At 56.5% G+C, this 20,012-nt stretch overlaps 1 protein-coding gene across 1 annotated transcript; it reads left to right on the top strand.

Moving 5' to 3' along the window:
• The first annotated feature begins 4,352 nt into the window (after positions 1–4,352).
• On the top strand, positions 4,353–19,780 carry ARF1 (ADP ribosylation factor 1). Its single transcript, XM_042981322.1, has 5 exons — positions 4,353–4,459; positions 17,933–18,117; positions 18,220–18,330; positions 18,407–18,531; positions 18,632–19,780. The coding sequence occupies exons 2-5, from the start codon at positions 17,970–17,972 to the stop codon at positions 18,791–18,793; spliced, it is 546 nt and encodes a 181-aa protein (XP_042837256.1). The 5' UTR covers positions 4,353–4,459; positions 17,933–17,969; the 3' UTR covers positions 18,794–19,780.
• The last annotated feature ends 232 nt before the right edge of the window (positions 19,781–20,012 follow it).

Below are 20,012 nucleotides of genomic sequence, written 5' to 3'. Positions count from 1 at the left end.
AATGAAAGGCAGAGGAAGGGGAATTCTTTTGCTGCCTGAGCGACACCTCCTTCATCTCCTGCCCCCAGACACCAGTGCCCCTGGTTCTCAGCGATTACGATGACACCAGGCTCTCCGGGGTCTCCAGCTTGTGGATAGCGGAGTCTTGGAATTCCCGGGCTCCGGAACCGTGGGAGCCAATCCCCATAATAAATCTTGTCTTGTCTAGATCTCTGCATGTCCCTATGGTTCCCCTTCTCCGCAGAACCCAGACCAATACATCCGTGGGACCTGGAGATCCAGCCATGCCCCAAGTGGTTCGGATGAACTGCAGCCTGCGGTGCACGTGTCCACACAGCCTGGCAACAAAACTGACCCCCTGCTAGCTCCTGGTTTCCTCTCCAGCTGGCGGGAGGCATGCTTTTACCTGGTGGATCTAAAACCTTCTGGCTCCTGGGTGGCTCAGTCGGTTAAGTGTCTGACTCTTGATTTCGGCTCAGGTCATGATCTCACCATTCGTGAGGTCAAGCCCTGTGTCAGGCTCTGTGCTGACCACATGGAACCTGCTGGGGATTCTCTCTCCCCCACTCTCTCTGCCCCTCCCCTGCTTGTGCTCTGTCCCTCTCTCTCAGAATAAATTAACTTTAAAAAAAGGAAGCACTAAGTCCTTCTGGCTACAGATTCAGCTGTGCGATCCAGCAAATACACCCATTGCTGGCTGGGGTGGAGGCTAGGGCCAGGTCAACCACAGAGACCCCATTCTAACTACCATGAGGGAGTGGCGCAGGTGGTGGGGCTGATACTGGAACAGGCAGACTACTTGCCACCGTCTCACAAGCAGAAGGGGCATCTGAGACCCGCAGATGTTGGGGGCCACCGTCAGTCTAGAGTGGGGAGGCTGTGTTTGCCGGGGCCCCCTGACAGCCTGGTGAAATGGGCCCTGTGTCAGAATGAGGTTTGATCGGTGCCTAGAATAAATGATGCACCATTTCAAAAGGAACAGATCCAGTTACTGAAAGCTGACAAACATCTGGGGCACGTGACTTTAGGGGTGAGGATTGTATGGACAGGACGCCAGATCCCAAAATGCAGTGAGGGTGGTCAGAACCTTCCAGACCAACCTCCCAGACCCAACACCTGCAGGGGGTCCTGCTGGCTGCATTCCAACTGCACCCCCAGAAAGCCAGGAGTCACGACAGTGAAGGGCCTCATGGAAGGGGCATGGCATGCAGGACTGCTGTGCCTGGTGGCCTCGGTTAGCAGCACCAGGTGCAGCTGACGCCCTCCCTGGCTTCAGTGGTGTGGGAGCAGAAACATTCCCCCTGCTCCTGCAACAGCTACAATGTGACATCAAAGTATCTGAGGTTTCTGTGGCAGGTCCTGCGCGCACTGCTGTTTGGGAGTGACGCCCACATTCAAAAGGGCAGGAGATGCGAAATGTCAAGCAGAAGGTCCTAAGGGTACCCCCCCACCCCCTGTGGTGCCTGCTGAGCAGGGCTGAGAACCAGGCTGGAAACAGCCCTGCCCGGTGGAGTTGGCCTGCCAGGGAGAACCAACCACCCCAGCACAGAAGGGAGCACGGCCCCGGGCCAGGAATGTCTCAGGAATGGCAAGGAGCCTCAGGGGCAGGGCTGGGGTGAGGGTTCAACAGTAGGGGTGCAGGGCAAGGAGGGGCTGACATAAGATGAGGAATCTGAGGCAGGAGCAGCTATGGGGAGGATGAGGACGTTCAAAGGCCCTGAGGTAACACAGGACTCTCACGTGAGTGGAACTGCTCTGTGGCCATGACCTTCTGGGATGACCAAAGAGGTAAGAGTCAAGGCCTGGTTGGCTGCAGCCCTGGCCCAGGCCCAGCCCCAGGCCCAGGCCAAGGGGCAGGGCAGCCCTGGAGTGGGGGGGAAATGAGGTGTGGATGTGAGGGCTGGGCCCACATGGTCAACCTTCAGGCTGCACCAGGAAGGACATGCAGAAGGGTGGGCTCTTGCAGAAGGGTACGGGCGCTCTCCATACCCACTTGTCTGGATAGGTTTCGGGGTCCTCTCTGGGTCCAGACACAGGCAACACCAGGGCTCCTCTCCGCACGCTATCCAGAGAACTCTTAGAGGGGATATGCATGTTGCTGTGGAGGAACCCAGGATAACCAGAGAGCAGCACAGAGGCAGTGAAGTGCCTGTGTCGTGAGAGGCAGTGTGGGGTCGGCCGCAGGCTTGCTAGAGGCCAAGATCCTCGGGCCCCAGTCGCAGCCTCATGACCTGCAGTGGGCTTAAGCCTCCCTGAGCAGACTCAGTCTGCCGCGAACACTGCCCACTTCTCAGGGGCCGCAAACAGAGCTGTGTGAGGTGCCTGCCAGGCTGGGGGTCCTGGAGGGTGTGAACATCTGCACTCCCCGTCTTTCCTGCTCTTGCCCCTTTGCTCCAGCCAGTCCTTGGTCTCTTCCCTGGGGTGGGGAGTTCTTGTTTAGCATCCTGGCGTCTGACCTGGTCCTGGGTCTGGGAACCCCCAGAGGAGAGGAGCTCGACCCCAAACCCCAGCCAGCCCCCACACCTGTGGTCTGGCTGAAAGTGAGAATGTGGGCTGCAGGACCCTGTAGACAGCTCGCCTCGCCCCCTCCTGGCTGAAGTTGGGCAGGCGCCCTGCTCCATCCATCCATCCCTATCCCCAGACTCCAGGGAGGAGGGTCAGGGAGGCCCTAGGTAACCTTAGGTAACCTCAGATGAGCAGCTGGGCCTCAGTTTCCCCAGGTAACCACCTGGCACTTCCTCATTCCCTGCCAGGGGCAGGGATCCTTCCCCTGCTGTGCCTGCATGGGGCCCCCATAAATGTGTGGCCTGGCCTGCAGATGGTCCCTTTCCTCCGGAGAGGACACACCAGGTGGATGGAATCAAGAGGGAAAGTGAATGCCTTTACCTAGAGGTGGATACACAGGAATTAATCTTCCTAAAACTGTGCATGTATCTTTCATGCCTATATATTTTTTTCACAGCTTAAATTTCAAAGGAAGCTTCAGAAGATGTTTGGTGGGAGATTGGCTCTCTGGGGGTGGGGAGCCAGCACCAGCAGAAGGTTTTGTGTCACTCCCTAGAGATACATACTCCTGAGGGTAACTTTGCCTGAGCATTTGTGGCATGTTTAGGGCAGGAGAGACCCCCAGACAACCCAAGCAGATCCATGGAGGTCGCATTTGAGCTGGGAGCCTCAGGCAGAGGAGGGAGGATGATAGCACTGGGGGCAGATGCTGCGGTGCAGATCACAGACTGCTTCATCCATAAGGGGTGAGGTCTGGGGGAGGCTGGGACTGCCAGGTGGGACCTGCAAGGCCTGGCTCACAGGGCCATCAGCCTCTCAGAAGACGGGTTTGTCATTGTTTGGGGCTGAAGGGCAGCTGAGGAGGACTGGGGCAGCCCCCCAGCTTGGAGCAGGCGGGGGAGGGAGGCAGAGAGGAGCAGGAGGCTGCTTGACAGACAGCAAAATACCTCATGCCCTTCTCTGACAAGTGATGGCCCTGCTTTGTGCCCTCTACAACACACGGGTCTGGAGAACCCCTCCAACAATCGTAACAACCCTCTCGAGTGGGAGACCCCTCAAACCAGCACGAGGGGCGGGGGGGAGGAGCCCAGGTGGCAGAAAGGAGGGGGAACCGGGGTTGGCAGGAGGCCAGAGTAAGCTTCCATGTGGGGTCCACAGCCAAGCCCTGAGCCTGGAGACTATGGAGAAGGGAGGCGACTGTCCGCGTCTCCCTTCTGATCCGCCCAAGGTTTCCCGGAGAAGGGGTCTCCACTTTCCGGTTTCCTGGGTCTGGGCTCCTGACCACCCCAGAGCAGCACTGTCCCCTGCTTGGCTTGGTTCCTGCTCAGCCTGTCCAACTGGAAGGCTTCTTCATGTGATCTGCAGCATGCTTCCCCGGGGGCGCTCTTCCGGGCACGCGCGCGGCTGCTTGGGTCACTCCAGGACCCGGACCACCTACTGGTGGCCACCATTACCACACCGGGGGTTGGCGCCCGGGGAAAGGGACCGCAGCCCGCTGCCCGCTGGTCCGCTGGGACCTGCCTGGCCGGGGAGGAAACAGGAACCCTCTCTTGCACCCGGGCGCCGCCTCTCCCGGGGCCGCTATCCCCTCCTCGCCTCAGTCTCCCCATCTACAAAATGGACCGGTGGGTTCTACCTGGCATCTCCCCTAAGAAGCGCGACTGAGGCGCGGACGGACTCAGCCCCGAGTCGGGGAAGCGAGTGCGCAAGCGCAGAGGCGGGAGGGGCGCGGCTCGGGGCGGGGCGGAGTCCTTGTCCCGGCACTCCCGCCCCCAGCCAGGAGTCTGCGCGTGCGTGCTGCAGCAGGGGTGGGCGGGGCCGCGGGCAGACCCGCCTCGTTCCCCAGTGTTCCCTGCGGCAGCAGGCACTGACGTGGCCGCCGTCAGAGCCGCCATCTTGTGGGAGCGAAACCAACGCCTGGCTCGGAGCAGTAGCCTCGCCGCGGCCGCCGAGGGTGAGGCGGCGGGCCGGGGGCCAGGGGCCGGGTGGCGGGCGGCGGGGGCCTGCCAGGGCTACGCGACGCACTGCCCACTGCCGCGGCGGAAGGGTGTTGAGGGCTGTGGTGAGGACGGGCCGGGCGGGGGCCGAGGTGAGGCTGGGGCGGTGAGGCCCGAGGCCGGGCCGGGGACCGGGGACCGGCGCGGAGGGCCGGGCCGGGGGTCGAGTGTGGGGAGGGTGTCGAGTCGAGGCCGAGGTCGAGGTTGGGATGAGGATCGAGGCGGGGCGGGCGCAGAGGGCTGGGTTGGGGGTCAAGTTGAGGCCGGGTGGAGGCGGGGGGCGCCGCGACCGGGATCGGGGTCGAGGCGCGGGGGGGGTGAGGCGCGGGCTGCGCCGGGGGCCAGGAGTCCCGGGGACGGAGGCTGGGTCAGGGGTCGGTCGCACCGCGGGGCCCCCGAGCCTCCGCCGTGGTTCTCGCGCCCCCCGGAGCCACCGGGGTGCACGCCCGGAAGTCCGGCCCAGGCCGCGGGCTCCCCAGGAAGCGGTGCTTCCTGCTCCGCCTGCTCCGCCTCCCGCCTCGGGGTCTCGAGGACCAGGAAACTGGAGCCCGCGGCCCGGGACGCCGCCAAGGTCACGCGACGGCCAGGGTTTGAGCCCAGTTCCTGTTGGCTGGCAGGACGGGGGCGGGGCTGCGGGGCGAGGTCCCGGGGTCTGAGTGCTGGGCACTTGCTGCCAGCGGAGGCTCCGGGCGCTCGGCGGGCGCGTCCGCGTCTGTGCGGGGCCCCTTTACCAAAACTTGATGCAAGCCAGGGCCGACTTCCTGGTCGCGGCTGGCGGAGATGAGAACACTCTTCCTTCCTAGTTGGCGCCTGCGGAGTGTACCTGTGGACGGGCCGTCGGGGGCGAGCTGCCTCCGCGGCCCTGCGCTTACTTGTTGCACAGTCGGGGTGGGTCTGGGCGTGGGAGATGGTAGCTTGCTTGTCAGTGCCGAGTCCCGGAGCCGTGCGGCGGCCCGCCCTCCCGTTTTCCCCAGTCACCAGTAGTTGTGTGCTGGTCGGTCCCGCAGGACCGCAGCAGCGCCCGTGGCGAGAGGAGAGGGTCCCGGAAGTGGGTGCTGCCGCTCGTGTGTCCCGGCAGGCTTGTTTCAGAACTAGTGAGCGAGTGGTCAGCACTCCTCTGTGTGCCCGCCGTCTGCATGGTCGGACCTGCGTTTCCAGCGGTGCGTGCGTGTGTGCGAGAGACGCCGGGCCACGTCGTGGCTCCGCTGACACTGGCCAGGTGTGTGCAGTTTCCAGCAGCCACATGAGTGGCCACAAGTGCAAGCGCTGTTCGCAGAGGGGTCTGCATGGAAGGAATGGAGTGTGTGTGTGTGTGTGTGTGTAAACCCCAAGTCCGGCCATTTCCGACACAGAACTGGTCTGGTTGCTGCGATGAGCGCATATGTCTCTGTCTCCAGGAGGCCCCTGGCAGGAGTGTATGTGTATGATCCCCAAGTCTGGAGGTGTCCAAGCACAGAGCTGGTTTGGTTGCTGGGTGAGTGCACACGTCCCTGTCTTCAGGAGGCCACCTGGCAGGAGTGTGTGTGTATGAACCCCATGTCTGGTCGTGTCCAAGTGCAGAGCTGGTCTGTCATTGCTGGGTGAGCGCACATGTCCCTGTCTCCAGGAGGCCCCTGGTGGAGTGTATGTGTATGAGCCCCAAGTCTGGTGGTGTCCAAGTGCAGAGCTGGTCCATGGTTGCTGGGTGAGCGCACAGGTCCCTGTCTCCAGGAGGCCCCCCTGGCAGGAGTGTGTGTATATGAGCCCATGTCTGGTCGTGTCCAAGCACAGAGCTGGTTTGGTTGCTGGGAGAGTGCACAGGCTCCTGTCTCCAGGAGGCCCCCTGGCAGGAGTGTGTGTGGCTGAGCACAGAGGTCCCTGTCTCCAGGAGGCCCCCTGGCGTGGTCCCTGTCTGCAGACACAAGACTGGAAATGTCTGGCTTGGCGAACGGCTAACTTACGTGCTGAGCAATCAGCTTCTAAGGAAAGTGCAGAAGGGGAAGCTGGTTCTGGCCCCTCATGGTTCTGCTTTGTAGGTCATGTGGTCTGGTTACTTGCTTTGTGTCATGGACAACTCAAGAGGACACTTCCACTGCACTTCCCTGTCCCGTGGGCTCCGGTAAAGTCTGTGGGCTATGAGCTGCGGAGGTGATGTCACAGTCACATGGAAACCCCTGTGCTCATTGGAGAGCCTGGAGGCCGGGTCTCAGGGTTCCTAAAATGAGAGAGTTGAGCTGTGCTCTCTGCTCCTCATTGGTGTGGCAGTGTCCAGTCTTTCAGAAGCGATTTTGACCTGGGAGAGGGTTGGCCGGAACCCTGCCTGCTGGCAAAGGACGGCTTTGCCGAGTTTATGAGTGGGGGGGGGGGGGGGGGGTAATTCCAGGTCACAGTGTAACCGCTCGGGTGCTTGTTCTGGTGATTATTAGGCACTCTTGAAAGCATAGGTGTGTGACTGTTAAGGCATTGCAGCTTTATGGCTTTGTCACTGTTCAGGAAGGTGGTCCACACTTGGAGGGGTCAGGTGGCCTGATTAGTGGAAAGCAATGTAGCAAGGTTGGCACAAAAGCATCCAAGCTCCTGATTCCTAGGAGTCCCTCAGCAACCCCCCCCCCCCACACACACACCTCCTCAGCTTCCTTCCAGGAGTTGGAAGCAGTGGCAGAGCTGACTGATGCGGGGACGTGCCGCCCTCCACTGGGTCCCCATGGACCCCTATTTCCTGGTCTCTGCACACCGTGGCCACCAGAGCTTGGCATCCTGTCATCGGCAGCCCTGACTAAAGTCAGGAAGCAACCACAAAAACATAAAAGGCAGAGAGATGTTACAGATGTGGGAGTGATTCTGTTCAGGAGGCTGACTTTTCTGTATCTCTTGAGGCCACAGAGGTGACCCTTAGTGCGTACCATAAATTACTGGATGCCCAGTTATGATCCACACACGGTTCTAGAAGTTGGAAGTGCATGGTAGATTTGGGAAACACTAGCGTTTAGTCAGAATTTAATAAGCTTTGCTCCTTGAAGGGGTGCCGGAAAGGGTTCCAAGAGGCACTTCATCTGGCAAATACCTGATGCTTTTCAGTTTGTGTTACATAGGAAATCAGTTTTGTGGAGTCGTACATGGAAGCTAAACAGGAAGCTTGGGGGTTCTGGTTCTCTAAGGTCCTGAAAACTTTACTGTGAAGTGTCAGTGTCCCATCGGTATGACTTCGGCCAGTGGCCAAGGAAACAATTTCAAGATTCCGTCTGGTCTCATTCGTGAAGAGTGGGAATGAAGGGTGAGTTAGACATGCCAGCGTTTTGATCACTGGATCCAAAACAAAGTCTGTCTCAAACATTGCTGTCAACAGCGTTATCCTGTGAATTTTTCCTATCATCTGTAGGTGAGCACGGGGTTCCTAGTTAACTGAATCCATTAATTTATACTTAAAATACTGTCTGTTGTGTTGATTTTGGTGGTGAAACTTGGCTGAAGATATTTACAGTTTTCAACGTTTTTGTCTGTCAAAGTGATGGGAGACTGCCAGTTCCTGGGGAGATGGACGAAAAGGCACTAAGTCCCCGTTGCTGGTACCTGAGGGCAGGTCCCGTGCAGTCAACAGTGACTTTCAGTCTTAGTTCCTTCCCTGAAATGTCCAGGACGGTCAGATTGCTCCAGCGTGGAGTTCATTGTTGACTGGATGGCTTCTTCCCCACAAACTCATTTTTAGGAGAAGTGTATGTGTAGATGTGTGTGATTAATTTCTGGGCCCTGATAGATGTGCTTTTACAGTTTTTCCTCCTGTCCCTGACAGTCAGTCTCGGATGCCCAGGGAAGTGTGCCTCAGAGGAGGAAACGGGTGGATGTGTGGTGCTGGGGCAGTGAGCAGAATGGGGTGCAGGGTCCTGCGGGTCTGGTAACAGAAAGCCTCTCCCAGGCAGGGGCACGTGGCCGTTTGGAGAACTGTCAGGAGCAGGTGAGGGCAGGGGGGCCTGGGGAGACCTGCTGCAGGCCAGTGGTCCTCGTCCCCAGAAAGAGTATGTTCCATGTGCCCTCAGGTCATAAAAAGTCTGATTTCTGGGAAACCTGGGTGTCTCAGTCGGTTAAGTGTCTGACTTTGGCTCAGGTCATGATCTTGTGGGTTCGTGTGTTCAAGCCCCACGTCAGGCTCTGTGCTGACAGCTCAGAGCCTGGAGCCTGCTTCAGATTCGGTGTCTCCCTCTCTCTCTGCCTCTCTGACTGTCTCTCTTTCAAGAATAAATAAACATTAAAAAATAAAAAAAAAAAAAGTGATTTCCTACACTCCATCGTGGTTTGTGTACCAAACCACTTTTTCTTTTTTGTATGCAGCCTTGATAGATGTTCTGAATTTTCCAGGAATGCAACTACCTTGTAAATCAAGGGAGATTGCATTCTGTTCTCTGTGGTACCTTCTCAAGAGCTGCCCTCCGTTTCCAGGAGAAAATGGCCTGTGTGGTGGATGCAGCCGCCCTGTGTATGGGAAGTGAGCGTGTGGGTCTGCAGTGGTCCCTGGTCCCTGGCGGGTGGTTCCTCGGAGCTTCCTGTGTGGGGGCTCACACTCGCCAACAACTCACTGTCCTGTGACTTCCCTGTGATGAGCAGATGGAGCTGCAGGATGGGATGTACCCCAGCTGTGCCGGCTGCCAGCTTCCTCTCGGGATGGTGGGGTGGCACTGTGAAGCTCCACGGGCGTGTCGGCTCCGACCCTTGTGAGGACCCTTCCTGGCGGTGGTGTACAGGCATCTGACTTTGCCTAGTGGGCTCCTGCTGGTGCCAGAGGGGAGATAAGGATACCAGGGCACAGGCAGGTACCGGGGTGGGGAGGCTGCCTTTCAGAGGGTGAGGCAGGCAGATCTGGGGACGAGGGGGATGGAGAGGAGGTTCTTGGTTAATGTTGGGGGTTTGGTGTTAGTGGAGACCTGTGGGGAGGGGTAGAGATGGGGTCCTGTGGAGGGTGGCACCAGAGTGTGAATGCAGGGTGCTGACCTGGTCCGGCCTAGGGGTCCGTGGGGACCCTCGAGAGGCTTCAGGTGGAGAACGGTGTGATTAGGCATGTGAACCAGAGTCATCCCCCACCCCCCACCAGGGCTGCCTGAGGTTGCAGGCAGGGTCGGAGGAGTGGTTCTCAGAGCTGTCTGGTGCTGGGAGTTCCGGCGGAGGGCCTGCCCCCCCCCCCCCCCAAGCTTCCTCCAGAAGAGGTGGGGCTGCAGGTTTTTAATTTTGTTCTCAGTAATGGTCCCTCCAAGTCCCTTGAAGACCCAGACCGAGGGTTGAGGATTGGCCCCTGTGCTGAGAGAGCTTCAGGACCTCCTGCCACCCTGGGTGGTTTGCAGGAGGGCTTGCTCCTACCTCCCCGTCCTTGGAGGGTGTGGACGGGGGTCTCTGGCCCCTTGGAGTCCATGTGGTAGGAGAAGGTGCAGCGACTGGCCACAGCACGTTTGTGGGGGACCCCACCGAGAGAGATGCCCCTGACAGTCTGTTCACTGTGCACGTGCTGGCACTCCTCACCCTTCTGCCCCACTCGTGTCCTGCTCAGCCTCCGTGTGTGAGTGTGCTGAGCTTGGAGCCAAAGGGCTGCTTCCTGCGGATGGTGGAGTAACAGACTGAGCGGGCACCTCCGTGGAGAAGGTGCTGGGGGTGTGGTCAGGGTGGGGCCCCAGGGTCTCTGGACACATTCCCCTGTGTTCCCCTGCAGCTGGTCCAGGCTTGTGCGGATCAGTAAGGTCGGTGGTAGGACCCTTCTCAGGCTGATAGGTGCTGTACAGCTGCCATGGTTTCTCAGATGCTGCTTTGCCTTGTGCTCACAAATTACTTGAATTTCCCCGTTTTCGGCTCAATTTGTTGTGCATTTCAGTGTTGTTGGTTGATGCAAATTTGCTTTTTTGATCTTCAGTTTTTTTCAGTAACAAGTCTTTCAGACTTGACTGCATTTGGGGTCAGAGAGGGTATCTGTGCCCTTAGGTGTAAGCCAGAGTAGAATGGGAGGCCAAGTGTCCGTCCTATGGGCTAGAATACTGTGGGACCTTCATGACTGCCAGAGCCAGAAGTGGAAGGCCTCGTGGCCAGGAACCAATCAGGAATAAGAAAATACTGTGAAGCGGTCTGTGTCTGCCATCAGGACAGATGTAGAGAGCTGAGGGGCTCTTCCACACAGCAGCATCCTGGCCAGGCTCAACTTGTGTGTCTCCTTCTCTCAGGTTGGAGACCATGTGCCACGTGTGTCCAGGGTCCTGCGTGGACCGTGTCTGATCCATCCTTGTTGTCTAGTTGGAAAGTGTGACATGTGTGTCAAGGGTCCTGCGTGGACTGAGTCTCATTGGTCCTTGTTGTCTAGTTGGAGACACATGTGACATTTGTATTCATTGGTCTTCTGTAGAAGGGTATTGGTTACATTGGGTTAGCCTATGTAGGATTTTTTTTTAATATATATATATATTTTTTAACACTTAATTATTTTTGAGAGAGACCATGAGTGGAGGAGAGACAGAGAGGGAGACACAGAATCCGTGGCAGGCTCCAGGCCCTGAGCTGTCAGCACAGAGCCCAACGTGGGGCTCGAACCCACAAGCCCTGAGATCATGACCTGAGCTGAAGTCGGTGTCAGACAGATGCTCCACCCACCGAGCCGCGCAGCACCCCTTAGGATTTTGCTCCATTGTATACATTTCAGAAGAACAGAAGTTTGGTGAAGTGTTTAGCGGGTAGTTATGTTACAAAACAGTAAGTAAAAGTGTAAGACTGAATTAAGGGGGAACTAGGAACTGTAAACATGTTCTTCTGTTCAGTGCCTTGTTTTTTGTAGCTGGTAGTGAGTAGGGTTCGTTGCGTGTGGTTAGACTGTCCCACCGGTGCCTGTTCTGGTGGACAGTGGACAGTGGCCCTTGGGTATTCACATTGCTGTGTTACTGTTGATAGGAGCTGCAAGTGATGAGGAAACTCATTTCTGGGTGTTACATTTCACATTGAATCAGAAGCTGGCAAAGAGCCAGCCAAATTGAATCTCAGTAGTGTTGTGCCCTTGGAGTCAGACCTGCCAGGTCCTGCCCCCACCGTCAGCCACCATAGACTGAGTGTGAAGTGAGGGGTGGGGGTGGGGGCTGGGATCACTGCACAGGGGCCAGTCCTTGGGCCTGACTGGGTCCCGTAAAACACCCTGAAGGTTTGTGCCGGAAGGCCCAATGGCAGTCCCTAGGCAGTTCCTCATCAGAACTGGCCTTGGGGTGCTGGTCAGAATGATCTGGTTCTGCACTGTGTGTTTCATATGGAAAGTTCCTAGTGGTACAGGGTGGGGGCAGGGGGGGTTGGGGAGCTGGGTGAAGAAGAGGGTACACATGTCTTGGGATGTGGTGGTGGGGAGCTGGGTGAAGGTGGAAGATAGACATGTCCTGGGATGTGGTGGGGGAGGGGGAGCTGAGTGAAGGTGGAAAGAGACATGTCCTGGGACGTGGGGGGCAGTGTGGTGACCCATTGACAGTACTGGATGGTGTTAGAAACCTTGGAAATTCTCACAGGAGAGTAACATGGAACTGTGTGAGGTGGTGGGTGTTAGCTAGAGTTGTGAACACGTAATTACAGGGAGACACCTTGTTGCATACCTGAAACTAATACAAGGTATAGGTCAGTCATAGGAATAAAACTGATGGAAATAAGAGAGATCAGTCCACTTAGGTGCCTTGGGTGTGCCGGGCTGTGTAGTGTCCCCTCTGGCTGTGTGGATTCCTGTGTGTCACACTGCGTTAGGGCTCTGTGGTGTATCTGCCTAGCACTAGTACTGGCACGTTCAGTTTTCCTGGTCCACTGGTGTTTACAAACTAGGTACACTAGGTAATATACTCTGCTGTAGAAGAAGCCCTAGGCTACAGAATGACATGTTGTGCTGATGGGCAGGGTGATGGCCTGAGGTTTTATTTGTTTAGCTGAGGCCCTGGAGTCCAAAGCTGGTGTGCAGAAAGCAGTTTGCAAGAGATTACATGTGGCCTACAAAAGTAGAGGGCCCCTTTTATTTATGTATGTATTTTTATTTAATTTTTTAAGAGAGCGCGAGCAGGGAAAGGGGCAGAGGGAAACAGAATCTCATGCGGGCTCCACGCTGAGTGTGGACGCAGGGCTCTATCCCATGATCCTGGGATCAAGACCTGAGCTGAATCAAGAGTAGGACGCTCAGTGGATTGAGCCACCCAGGAGCCCTGAGGACCCATTTTACACTTAGGATCTATATGTCAGGGATGGATGGGGCTTTGAGTGATTGACAACCTGTGCACATAGGTGGCTGCTGTGTCAGGGATGGATGGGGCTTGAGTGATTGACGACTGGTGCACATAGGGGGCTGCTAGAAAGCAGTTGCTCATTCATGAGACCCTTAAAAAACGGTTCTTAGTGCATATGAGCTCTGGAAAAATCAAAACGAGGGTATGAACTGTGAGGCGGAACATGTTACTGTATGTAAGTTGAGTCCAATAAACTTGACTTGTAAGAAGGGGGGGGGCAGCTGAGGGGCTCAGCCAGTTAAGTGTCTGACTTCAGCTCAGGTCATGATCTTACCATTGGTGAGTTTGAGCCCTGTGTCGGGCTCTGTGCTGACAGCTCAGAGCCTGGAGCCTGCTTCGGATTCTGTGTCTCCCTCTCTCTCTGCCCATCCCCTGCTCGTGCTCTGTGTCTCTCTTTCTCTCTCTTTCTCTCTCTCAAAAAATGAATAAAAAAGGTTAAAAAATTAAAAAATAAGGCTGAAAGATGAAGAGCTGAGAGGTCACCCAGCTTTTCACTCATGTAGGGAACTCAAACATCTGAGCTCCCCTTTATGGAGGAGGCCGAGTGGTGCATCGTGTCCGCAGTGCAGAATGGAGCCCAAACCCCAATGTGTTTGTCTCCCTGGGTCAAATCAAGCTCTACGTTGGTGGTTGCCTCTTGGCCATGATGGCAAACTGCTCAGGTCATCTTGGTCTTCGCTGGTAGAGATTCTGCTGAGTCGATGATTTCAGAGAAGGTGACAGACTTTGTTCCTTGCTTACTCTGAAACCTCAGAGGCCTGTCAGAGGAGAGGCTGGGGTTACAGGCGGAAGTCACAGTAAGTTTTTTCTCTTTGGCAGCTAAACCAGTCATGTTGGATTCATTTATTGGAGCGGAACGGGCGTAAACTCACAAAGCTACATTTCTTTCTGGCTGGACTGGCTTCCCCACGGAGGCCCCATCGCTGGCCTTGACCCGTAGCCACATAGACCTCTTTATCCGAGAACGTGGACCGCCAAGGTCTTTGCTTTATGTTGTTTCTGGTCCTAACAGAGGGAAAACTTGTTCCCTTGAGGCTGTGGGGCTGGAGGGAGCCCTTCTGAGAAAGTCTGTGTTTTCATTGCTCACTGGTGCAGAGGGTCATCATTGTAAACAGGAAAGATGAGTTTTGATTTGAGCTTAAGGGATTCTGGTGGCAGAGGGTGTGACATAGGCCACAGGATGGGTCCGAGGTCCACCTTTCTCCTGAGGTCCACCTTTCTCCTGTGGCAGATTCTCTGTTAGGTCTTGACATTTTGCAAAACAGTAAATGTGCTGGGGTAGGCCAGGAGCCAGCAGGGTCGTGGGCCAGGTGCAGGTGTAGACGCTTCTCGGCTGGGGGAGACCAAGCACCCGTGTGGTAGTGTCTTGCACCCAAAACTGCACGCTCACCTCGTCAGTCCCCTTGGGGCTCCAGAGTTTGATGTGTTGGAGAACCACAGGGGAAGGACCCAGACCACATTGGTAACGAGGGCTCAGCAGAGCCGAGCAGGCCAGGGGCAGTGTGTGGGCAAGTGGGGACTTGGGGGCTGGTGGTGGCACGCTGGGGGGAGGAGGCTAACAGGCAGTTTTACCCTGAAATGGTCCACCTGCCCACATGGGGGCTGGGGAGAGTGCAAGTGACATTTTTACCCCTCGGTCCCCAGGACTCTGTGATCATGGTAAGGACAAGATTACATTAGTGCTAAGACAAGTGGAGATAGCCAGCCCACTCCCGTCTCCCCGAGATCACCCCTGTCGTGGCTCCACTGCAGTGGCCACATCTCTAGATGAGCATGCTGATGACACCCCCTTGGGGGTCCGCTTGGACAGTGCGGGCTGGCCTCAGCCCTCTGGATCACCCTCACCCCAGCAACAGGAAGAGTATGGCAAGGGGTGGGGGGGGATCACCTGCTGCAGAGCCAGGTGGGGATGGCATATGTTTCAAGTGATCTCTTGTGTTCATTTTCATCCTCGGGCCTTCTGTACCTGTCATCGGTTTTTCCCTTGCCCTGGGATAGCCAGGCCCCACTGTAAAGCCATGCCTGTGGCGTGTCCCCTTCTCTGGAGCTCTGCCTCCCTCCTCCACCTCTTTGCAGGGACATGGCTCTTGTTCTGCCCTTCCCCTGCATCGCCACCTTGGCTGAGGGCACTGCTGTGTCACTGGGGTAGAGTGCTGGGACCCTTGGTGTTCTTAGACTGCATCTGTGTCCGTGTCTGTACCCCAGGCTCTTTCAGGCTAAAGGTTTCTGTGCTCCTGCAGGGTGTTACAGCAGAATCTCCCCCCCACGCTTTCCTGTGTTGTTTTTTGGAGTTTCCATCAGTCAGATGGTAAATTTGTTTGTTTGGTTTAGAATTTCTGTCCTTTCCCCCTCATCCTGCAAGCCTTGGGAGCTGTTTTCAGTTCACAGCATAACCGTGGGGAAGGCACAGACTCCCTCAGGGCAGTGTCCCCACCTGGGGGACCCGCATTGATGCTGCAGCACCCAGGGCCCATCCTTTCGTGGGGAGGACAAATATGGGATGACATGGACCCATCACGTGATGGCTGTCACCACCCTCACAGCCCAGCCCCCCTGTGTCCCTAGTCATCCCTCCCTTCCCTAATCCCTGAAGCCACTGGGGGGATCCTTTTCCTGTCTTCATGGTTTTCCTTTTCCAGAGCGCTGGGCACTTGGAGTCCCACAGTGCGCAGCCGTCTTGGATTGGCTGCTTCCACTTAGTGACATGTGGTTAAGCCATTTCTCTTTAGCGCTGAGTGATGTCGCTTGGCGTGGATGGACCACAGTCTCTTTACCCGTCACCTCATGGAGGACGTCTTGGTTCTTCAAGTTTGGGTGGTTGTGGGTAAGCTGCCGTAAACATCCACGTCCAGGATTTTGTGTAAAGGCCCAGAAGCTCGACTGCTGGGTCGCACCGTGCAACAATGTTTGGTTTTGTGAGAAACCACCAAACCCTTCCACGGTGACTATGCGGTTTCAGGTCCCCACCAGCAAGGCAGAGTTCCTGTGACCCCCCCCCCCACCCCCCCATGCTATGCAACTTGTGCAGGTGTGGGGGGTTTGGGCCCTTCTCATAGGTGTGTAGTGGGCAGCTGGGTGTTCTCGTTTGCATTTCCCGAAGACATACTGACTTGGAGATTTTTCTCGTGCTCATTTGCCATCTGTAGATCTTCTGTGGGGAGGGGTCTGTTAAGGTCATTGACCCATTTTAAAATTCTTATGTGCAGTTTCAGTCTGCTGGGTATCAAGTTCTAAGTGGTTTTTTTTGGCATTTCTTAGATGGCAGTCCGTGATCAGGCGTGTCTCTTGCAAATATTCTGTCTGGTTGATCTTCCCGTTCTCTTGACCCTTGACCTGGTTGTTCCCGGATTGGGAGTTTGTAGCTTTCACAAAGTTAAGCTCATCAATTCTTCTATTGACCATGCCTTTGGTGTCGTATCTAAAAAGACATCCCCATAGTGAAAGTATCCTTTTTTTTTCCATAACGTGTGCACAGGTTTGTGTGTTTCACCTTGGCCGTCAGGTCTGCTGTGTTCTGACTCCCCATTCTTGTTTTGTGTGCGCTGGGTCCCCACCTTGTTGGCTGCAGCCATGGTGAGGGTTGGGGGTTCTGTTTGTTTTTTCCTTTGAAATAGTCTTCTCTCTTCCTTCCCCCCAAATTCCTTCTTTTCTTTTGTTCTCTTCCATTGGTGGCTCTTAGAGGGAGACTTGCATGGCTGTTTGCGGTCATCCAGATGCAGGCAGCCGTGCGTCCTGGCTCGGCAGCCTGTGGGTGTCTGTCCTTGTGTGCAGCACAGTGTGCACCCACACCCTCCCGCCTGGACATGGGTGGCAGAGTTCCTAGGTCTGTTGCTCCTGGAAGGTCCAGCCACATTCTCATTGCTCCCAGAACCTGTCTCCCCCTTTTTCTGTTTGTCTTTGTCGCTTGGGCACCTGTTCATTAGTGATTTCAACAGTGAGCTGAGTTTGAATGTGTGTTTGGTCCGTTCTGTGTTCCCAAAGGATTTGTCATCCTCTGTGTATATTAGGAGAATGGGCTGTCTGCAGAAAAGGAAGCGTTACAGTAAAGGTCGTTTTAAATTTTAATTTTTTGAATAGGTAATAGCAGCAATAAACTGTCAAAAATGCACTGAGGCGCGGCGTCCAGCTGGCTCATTCACCGGAGCGTGAGACTTTTATCTTAGGGTTGTGAGGCCAGGCCCCACGTTGGATGTAGAGATGACTTAAAAATAAAATCTTTAACAGTAACAAGTGCACAGAAACCAGCTTGAAGGCCTCTGCTGGCATGCCCAGGCCCGTGGGAGCGTCAGGTTCACAGTAGGGTGGGTGATTTCCACCCAGTGCTGACTGGACTGGCACAGAACTGACAGGCGTCCTGGCGGTAAAGTGGGTGTGTTGGGTGCTGACCAGGAGTGGGAACATGTGTGGTCTCAGCTGGTGACGCAGGGCAGACCTGTACCCTCTGCAACTCCCGCAGACCATGGAGCTCCTGGCTGCTCCTGGGGGCGGGGGCAGGTGGCCAGCCTTCTTCCTGGTCTTGCGGGCGCTCGGTGTAAAGGCTGCCCAGCGCCTGGGTGCTTGGCTTCATAAAGGCAGCCAGCCATAAACACCCAGATTCCCAAACAGTGTGCATTTGAGAAGGTGGCCAGCTCTTCTAGGTGCCTGTTTGGAAATGAAAGTGCCCGCCTATGGGGAGGTCAGGCCCCGGTGGCTCCTGTGCCCTGGGGGCTGTGGGATGGAAGACCACTCCCTTGGGCCCAGCGTTTCTGCTCTGAACGAGGGGAGCCTGTGGCAAACGCAGTCCCTGATGCAGCCCATGGGGTCACTCCCCCTGGGACTTCATGGCCTGTGTGCTGCCCAAGAGCCTAGATGCTGTCTGGCTCCGAATCCTGTCTGTGGGTGAGCGCTAAGCTCTGAGCACGTCACGTTGGTGTGGTTGGCTCTGGCCTGCGTCACTGCCGGGATGGTTGTTTCTGGCCCCTCTTGTTGCACGGTTGAGGAGCTTGCGTCCTGTGAAAGCCACAGCCATTGGGTGAACAGCATTCCCTCTGCGGGTTGTACATCAGTCTCCCTTCTGCTGCTTGGGAACCAGATGTGGTCAGCTTCCACCCTGTGAGCTGTCAGAGGTCAGACCTGTCCTTCCGCCGGAGCGCCCCTGCGCTGCTGGCCCTGGGCGGCACAGAGACCCAGGGACCCCTGTCTCCACAGGTTTCTCTGGCCAGTGTTGCTCCCCCCAGTCTACAGCATGGGAAATATCTTCGCAAACCTCTTCAAGGGCCTATTTGGCAAAAAAGAGATGCGCATTCTCATGGTGGGCCTGGATGCTGCAGGGAAGACCACCATCCTGTACAAACTGAAGCTGGGTGAGATTGTGACCACCATTCCCACCATAGGTGAGGAGACCGCGGGCGGGGGGCAGGGGGGTGCAGCAGGGGAGGGGCATGGGCCTCTCACTGCTTGGGGTGGCAGGCTGACCAGGGTCGTGGCCCCCACAGGCTTTAACGTGGAGACAGTGGAGTACAAGAACATCAGCTTCACCGTGTGGGACGTGGGCGGCCAGGACAAGATCCGGCCCCTGTGGCGCCACTACTTCCAGAACACACAAGGTGAGCGGAGGGGCTGTGGCCTGCGGGAGAGTCTGGGGCGCCATCGGCGCCCGTCCTGACGCCCACGGCTCCGCAGGCCTCATCTTCGTGGTGGACAGCAACGACAGAGAGCGTGTGAACGAGGCCCGTGAGGAGCTCATGAGGATGTTGGCGGAGGACGAGCTCAGGGATGCCGTCCTGCTGGTGTTCGCCAACAAGCAGGTATGCTCGCCCGTGGGCCCCGGCCATGCGGGGTGGGAGGCGGGAAGGGGTGGTCCCTGCTGCCCACTGACTGGAGGTCGTCGGCCTCTCCCACCACCAGGACCTCCCGAACGCCATGAATGCAGCCGAGATCACGGACAAGCTGGGCCTGCACTCGCTGCGCCACAGGAACTGGTACATTCAGGCCACCTGTGCCACCAGCGGGGACGGGCTCTATGAGGGACTGGACTGGCTGTCCAATCAGCTCCGGAACCAGAAGTGAGCTGCGCCCCCTCCCCCCCACTCCCTCCTTCCACCCTGCTTTACTCTCATGTGGTGTGAGTGCCAGAAGCTGTCTCCATGGTCGGTCACAGTGTGCTTCACCATGCTGTAAATGTGCAGACGCAGCCTGCAGCCGGGTTTTTATTTAATGTAAATAGTTTCTGTTCCCAACGAGGCAGTTTCTGGTACTCCTATGCAATATTACTCAGCTTTTTTTATTGTAAAAAGAATCAGCCCACTGTTCAGTACTGAGAAGGGATTTTAGGCTCACGGGGCCCCCAGGAGTTGCTGTTGGGGCCAGCCTGGCGCTCGCTTCTCCTATGGGCGTTAGGTCTGTGTTGGAATCAATTTTGGTGGTTGGTTTTTAACCCGAACTCAGTGCATTTTTAAAACAGATAAAAACACAAGGCAAGGAGAACACTTGAACACACGGAAGGGAGAAACGTGCCTAGTTAGGTTCTGCGGTAAAGGGCTGGCGTCTGGTCCACTGGTGATCCGTTTCCTGTCGGGAACGTGACGGGGCAGAGCCGGCCATGGTCTATCCTGCATGGTCACGACAGGGTCCCCGTGATTTGCTGTCTCCGGTGGTCCTGCCTCCCCTAGCGTTTGTCCTCGCACCTGTGCCCACATGGCCGCCCAGGGGGGATGGGCTGGGGGCTGCGGCCACCACTCCCAGGGCCCTCAGGGGGACCCCCGGAGCCCCCGTCCACATGTGCTTTCACTCCCTCAGCCTGCAAGGGTCAGGTTTGCCACCGAAATGACGACGTCTACTTTTTTCTTTCGTATTTTGATAAACACTGAAGAAGCTGGAACAGTTCAACTTTATCTTGGGGAAATCCTCAGAACTGGTTTATTTGGTGTCGTGGAACCTCTTACTGCTTTCAATACACAATTAGTAATCAACTGTTTTGTATACTTGTTTTCAGTTTTCATTTCGACAAACAAGCACTGTAATTATAGCTACTAGAATAAAGTCTCTTAACTAGTTCACGGCTCTCCAATGCTTGGTGCCACTAGCCACAGCTCACCTCTGGGAACAGGAGCAGGACACACAGGCCACTGGCTTCGTGGCAGGTGTGGACGTGGCCCAGTGCCCTGGCAGTGACTGCCTCGTCGGCCTCCCTGCTGGCAGTGCCAGGCCATGATAGGGACAGCAGGGTCACTGCATGGGGACCGGGGGGGGGGGCGGGCGGAGGGGCTGCTGCCCTTGCCCATATCAC

This window comes from Panthera tigris, chromosome A1, assembly GCF_018350195.1.
Source record: "Panthera tigris isolate Pti1 chromosome A1, P.tigris_Pti1_mat1.1, whole genome shotgun sequence".
Taxonomy (NCBI): Eukaryota; Metazoa; Chordata; class Mammalia; order Carnivora; family Felidae; genus Panthera; species Panthera tigris.
The sequence above is the reverse complement of the archived record's forward strand: the minus strand, read 5'-3'. Positions and strand labels throughout refer to the sequence as shown.